The sequence below is a fragment of the Sorghum bicolor genome, chromosome 8 (genome assembly GCF_000003195.3).
Source record: "Sorghum bicolor cultivar BTx623 chromosome 8, Sorghum_bicolor_NCBIv3, whole genome shotgun sequence".
In the NCBI taxonomy this organism is placed as follows: Eukaryota; Viridiplantae; Streptophyta; class Magnoliopsida; order Poales; family Poaceae; genus Sorghum; species Sorghum bicolor.
This window is the reverse complement of record NC_012877.2, coordinates 52,193,286-52,199,285: the sequence shown is the minus strand read 5'-3', so window position 1 is coordinate 52,199,285 and position 6,000 is coordinate 52,193,286. Positions and strand designations below refer to the sequence as shown.

The window sequence follows — 6,000 nt, the reverse complement described above, 5'->3', positions numbered from 1 at the left end:
TTATGCAAAGAACTCTGGAAGTTTAAATCAATACTGGTTCAAAAATCTAGAATATAAACCTCGGTGGCTCAACTCCATAAGTGCTTAATTTTATAAACATTGCCAAAATGTATTTCCCTGAGTCACAACACAAAACTACACATGAAAGTACACTAATGGATTACGACTTGTAGATGTGAATCGTAGTTCACCAGGATCGTGGATGAAGCTGATAAATTGCAGGAACCACTTAACCTAGAGTTCATCTTTTGGTGCTGTCAAGCAGTCCTCGTCCCAGAAGTAGGGGAATTTCAGCTTCGCAGCTGTATGAGGCATACTCCAATCATCGTATATAAATCTGTAACAGATGTCACTGAATCTCAGAAAACTATTCATGGCTCATATGTGTGTTATTAAGTCGCAATGAATTATTCGCTGTTCAATAAAAAATGCTGCAGATACCCATATAACACAAAATATGGTACTGATAAAGATGACGATGATGTCAACAGTAACAATGCGAAAGTGATCATGACACATGTGAATAATACTACATATATTATTCAGAAATGTTGGTGGGCAATTACTAAAGAAGGCTAAATCGATAAATCAGTGATATAGATAGATAGTATCAGATGTTGAAAATGCCAGTTTTTAATAATTCATCAGGTATATAGCACATCTAGCAATCTGGCAATAGAGTTCAATGTTGATCACATCAATATTCTTATATTTGCATGTATTTTTTTTAGATAAGATCGACATTTTACATTTGCATGCATCTTTTGAAGTTTTTGAAAAGAAGTAAGGCTTTTTATGCTATCCAGGATAGACCTTTGTACCAGCTTTTTTACCCTCATCATCATATGTCCTTACAACTTTAGCATCTATCTTGACAAGGATAACTTATAGTTTAACGGAAATAAAAACTCATTAAATCTTGGTAGTTCCGTAGTTGAGAACTTTCTTTTTTTTGGGAAACGTAGTTGTGAGAACTTAGAACTGTAGGGGGAATAGGAATGAAGATTCTCAGAGACAAGGATGAAATATATATTTGCAGTTTAGTATATTCAATCAAGTTTTTCCACATAACTGTTATTAGGCATGGCCAAAATGTTCTGAGACGAACTTCTAACTGTATGGTAATATGGTATAGGCTTCAACAATATAGAAACATAAGGAATACTCCCTACAAAGTTCAAAACACACATATGCATCATACTTGACACAGGCTACTCTAACTCTGAAGTAGTATGTATACATGGATCAGTTAGCATATGTAGTTGAATGGAACACAATGTTAAAGTAAGATATGCTCACATCTTGACGGGTGGGCGCGATATGGTCACAAGAACTTGCAAATCTTCGTGCTCATCAGAATTCCAGACCTGCAAGAAAGAGAAAGATGATGTAGACACTAACCAAAAGACCCTGCCCACCAAAATATGCTCCAACATGATCTTGAAACTAGCCAATGTACAGTACCATATAATCAGCGGAGTTGTGCAAATCAGGACACGAGGTATCACTGTATCAGACAGAGTAAAAATGCATATAAATGGCAACCCTTATCTTTTACCTGATGCGGATCATTTACAGGGACCGAAAATGTGGTATTCTGAAAGACAGGAACTTCCTGCGGCTGCCCTGGGTACTTCAGCGAGCTCGACCCTAGTAAGAGCGTGCCTTTCCCTTTGAGGACAATGAAAACCTCTTCACAAGAATGCCTGTGGATTGGGGTCCTTTGACCTGGACGAAATGTCTGAAGCCACACTTCAACCTGCAGGAAAGCATTTTATGAAGAAGCAAGAAGGAATCATACCAGCATCCACACTGTCCATAGATTATTCGAATATGAGCCCTCAGTGGCTCAGTCATCAAGCATATCTACACATGACAGTCTAAGACCTTTGAACTGATAGCATCAAGAACTGAAATTACGGTCTAATTCCAGAGTTTACATAAAAGCAAGGAATTACCATGCATCCAGGTACATGAGTGAATTCAGTTTAATCTTTCCACTACTCGAATATACTTGTTCATGCCAATATTGTTTGGGAAAACACACTATGGCCGTAGGGTTTATTCATCACCTCCTTCATCCCGTGAGCAAGCGCACCAGCGACAGTTATATGCGAGAATCCTTCCCTCCCATAGTTGCTCTGCTGCATGCGGCTTATGTCTCTCACCAGTGAGTTGTCTGGATACATCAGAATATCATCAGCACACTAATAAAGATTTTCTACAACTGTATCAGAAGAAAGATGCTCAGTTCTGTCACGAATTCGCAAGGAACTGTCTCAAATCAGTTAGTGTATTTAGAGATACTGCTAATCCACACATACACACCCCAAAAAAAAAGTGATATTGGGACTTGGGAGGTAAGGTCAAGCGGCAATTTTGGAAGTTTCAAGAAATCCGGGAGGGGGGGGGGGGGAGAGAGAGAGAGAGAGAGAGAGAGAGAGAAGGGGACAAAGGGGGAGGAAGGTGCACCTCGCGGGCAGGACGACTCGGCTACTGGGAGGAAGGAGGCAGCAGCCACGAGGAGGGCCGCGAGGAGGAGCCCGCGACCGACGGCGGCGAGGTGGGGTCCTCGGGCTGCCCCGGCGGCGGGTAGTTCACGCACCATGTTCTCCGGCGGCCGCCGCTATCGTTTTTCTGTTTTCATGGGGTTTTGCAGTTCTGGGCTCTTCCTCTGCTCTATGGTGGTTTGCTTCTGGAAAATCCGGTGCCTGACTCCTGTGTCCTGTCTATGAGACAGTCTCCTTCAAAATTGAGCGCTAAAAAAAAAGGGAAAAAAGAGCGCCGACTATTATGCAACCATCATCGGCCTTGTTTAGTAAAAAAAAAAAGTTTTTGATACTATAGCACATTTATAACTAGCGACTAATGTTTAATTATAGACTAATTAGGTTTAATTGTGCAATTAGTTTTTTATCTACATTTAATACTTCATGTATATATTTAAACATTCAATGCAATGAGGTGAAAAGTATTTAGGCGAAACTAAACAAGCCGCTCTATTTTGGGTTCGCTGACCAATCCAGCTCTAGGCCTGGTTACAAGCAAAAAAAAAATTTAAATCAGAAAGAGGAGTTGTCCATTATTATATTTAAAAAAACTAAATAAATACTCCCTCTGTCTCAAAAAATTTGCAATTCTAAGATCAAGCACAAGAACCAATGCAGCTCAAAAACTACAAAACAACCCTATAATGTGCTGGTACGTTGTTGTACGTAGTTCACTTACATGAGCACACACAAGCCAACGTTAGCAAAATTTATGGCTAGGAAATAAACTTGAGTCTTCTTTCGCATAGCATGCCCACACTAGAATGACTTACAACTTGATGCATCGTACGGCCTAATAGCTATTATTTACAATTGCAATTTTTGTGGGACAAAATTTGAACCTTAGAATTATAAACTCTTTATGATGGAAGGAGTACAAAGAAAACAACAAAGACCTCATTGAACAAGCAACAACAAATACAAACAAAGTAACAAAGACCCCAAAGAACAAGCAACAATGGCTGCAAAGACAATTTTTATCAAGCTATAATATGGGCAAGTTAAATAGATTTGTGATGCAATTGATTTGGTGTTGTCAACACAATTTTACCCTCTTGTTGGTAGCAAACCAAGTAACAATATTGCTCATGCTATCAAAATATTGGCTTGCCCTACCCTAATGTTGGTATACCCACATTTTGGCTTACTCTAGAGTTGATATGGTAAATAGCGCTCTCCAATCAAGTAGGCTTTACATCCTTAGTTCCCTATCCTACTATCTCAACATAAGAGATTTGCAATGCATGGATTGGCAAAAGTTAGACAAGAAGAACCATGACCCACTTACTAAGCTATGGCTATAAATCCATGACCTATCTCTCTCTCTCTCTCTCTGAAAGCCCAAGTTTGGTTTTGGTAATTAATGACACCAAGTTGTTAATGCCTTGTGTTTAAGTGATTTGAGTTAGGCATATCAACACATGTGATGAAGGTGCATGGTGGTATGGAAAGGTGGCTACATGATCACAAAGGGATGAAGCATGAAGTGGATATCATGGTAATAGACGAGGAGTAAAGTGATGAAGGCAAAGGTATAAACATAGGGTTTTACTTTTGCCGGTCTAAGTTGAGTAGAGAAGTGGTTGACCGGATTTAGGATAGATAGCCGACTATCAAGAGGGGAAATCACGGTCATCTCTCTAATCAAGTGCTACTAGGTCCATATCTTGAGCATATGCATTAGGATCTAGTAAAGTGTTAACTTAACTATTTTGATAAAAATGTTTGTGAAAAGCTAACACACATGCACTTTGGTGGTGGACACTTGTTGGTGTTAGCACATTTGCAAAAGAGGTGGAGTTCCTAGGGTTGAGATGGGTTGGGTTCATTAAGTGCATATTTTCTATTGCGCCGGTGGGAAACTTGGGGAAGTCGCAGGAGTGTTTCTCACTGGACGCAGTGCGCGGAGGCACCGGACACTGGCCTTTAGCGTCCGGTGTGCTGTCAGAATCTAGCCTGAGCAGCAGAGCGCACCGAACGCTCTACACCGGACGCAGGGGGTCGGCTGTGTGTGTGTCCGGTGGCTGTTAGGGTCAGCCTTAATTTCTACGAGGGTTTCTGACAAAGCACCGAACGCACCGGAGTGGGTCCGGTGTTCAGCGTCCGGTGTGCGGGCGTTTTGCGACCCTCTCTGCGCATGGGTCCGGTGAGCACCAGACTAGTCCGATGAAGTCATGAGTTTGACAAACTCTCTACGTACGAGACCGGTGAGTACCGGACGTGTCCGATGCTCACTTGGTCGCGTCCGGTGGTCTGCACGTGACCGTTAGAGTTTGATGTATGAGATTCAAAGGTGGACACGTGGCTAACTCCAAAGCACCGGATGTAGGGGTCGAGCGTCCGGTGCCCCCGATTTTTGCCCAGTGATAGAGCCAACGACTCTATCTCTTTGAGGGGCTTATAAATAGAAGGTGGCCGGCTTTGGGGGGTTCTCTCTTGCACATTTGATTACTTGAGGCATACATTGAGCTAGAGAACACTCCCTCTACTAATCTCCTTGCTTGATTGCTAATCCTAGTTAGATTGAGTGAGATTCAAGTGCATTTCATTGAGAGTTGCATCTAGTGGCACTTGATCCTTGATGTTGCTGCGGATTTCTTGTTACTCTTGGGTGTTTCCCGACACCCTAGACGGCTTGGAGCAGCAGTGGTGTTGAGCTCGTGATTGGAGATTGTTTTGAGCCTCACCAAGTAATTTGTGAGGAGTTCTTGAGCCTTCCCCGCGGGAGATCGCAATTGGCTACTCTAGTGGATTGCTCGTGGCTTGGAGGATCCCTATCTTGTGAGTGGATGTGCGGCACCCGCTGAGGATTTGGCTTTGGATTGTCAATTAGCTCGTGATCCATCAAGTGGGTGTATCGCAATAACAAGGACTAGCTTGCCGGAAAGCAAGTGAACCTTGGTAAAAAATCTTGTGTCATCTCTTGACGAGGATTCTCCTTGTGATTGTGATTGTGAGTAATTGATTGGATATATATCTACTCTACAACGTCGGTATAACAATCACACTCCACTCCATTACTTTTTTGCACATCTTACTTGTTGTATAGCTTGTGTAGCTTAGTCTTCTTACATAGGAGTGTAGTTAACTTTAGTTGTGCTTTATTGTTATGACTTAGTGTTTAGCCTTCTTGCTAGACTTGTTTAGGTGGCTTGCATAGCTTAGTTGAGCTAGTGCTAGAATAGCTTCGCCATTTATTTTACTAATTAGCTTGTCTAGTTGACTTTGTAGAGAATTTTAAATAGGCTATTCACCCCCTCTAGCCATTTGGACCTTTCACTCTCTCTCTCTCTCTCTCTCTTCAAGCTACTGTCCAAGACATAGTCACTCAGGGAACATATTTATAAATCTTTAGATCTATTGACATGAATTTCCAAAACCTAATCTAGAAGTGTTGAACACCACCTAAGTGCAAAAATTTATGTTGTATGGAATAGATTGGTTCAACTTT

At 41.6% G+C, this 6,000-nt stretch overlaps 1 protein-coding gene across 1 annotated transcript; it reads right to left on the bottom strand.

Annotated features, from left to right (window-relative positions):
- Nucleotides 1-2,728, bottom strand: LOC8064623 (auxin-binding protein 4). The gene is made up of 5 exons (XM_002442193.2): nt 2,473-2,728; nt 2,073-2,179; nt 1,559-1,759; nt 1,300-1,367; nt 1-337 (listed from the first exon to the last, which is right to left on the bottom strand). Exons 1-5 carry the CDS (start codon nt 2,606-2,608, stop codon nt 235-237), a joined length of 615 nt encoding a protein of 204 aa, XP_002442238.1. The 5' UTR covers nt 2,609-2,728; the 3' UTR covers nt 1-234.

Bases quoted from the DNA above. Each gene is read 5' to 3' on its own strand.
- LOC8064623 (XM_002442193.2), bottom strand. From the start codon at position 2,608: ATGGTGCGTGAACTACCCGCCGCCGGGGCAGCCCGAGGACCCCACCTC. The intron at 2,180-2,472 runs GTGCACCTTCCT...TGATGTATCCAG, and splicing joins CGAGTCGTCCTGCCCGCGAG to ACAACTCACTGGTGAGAGAC. The intron at 338-1,299 runs GTGAGCATATCT...CATCTGTTACAG, and splicing joins TCGCGCCCACCCGTCAAGAT to ATTTATATACGATGATTGGA.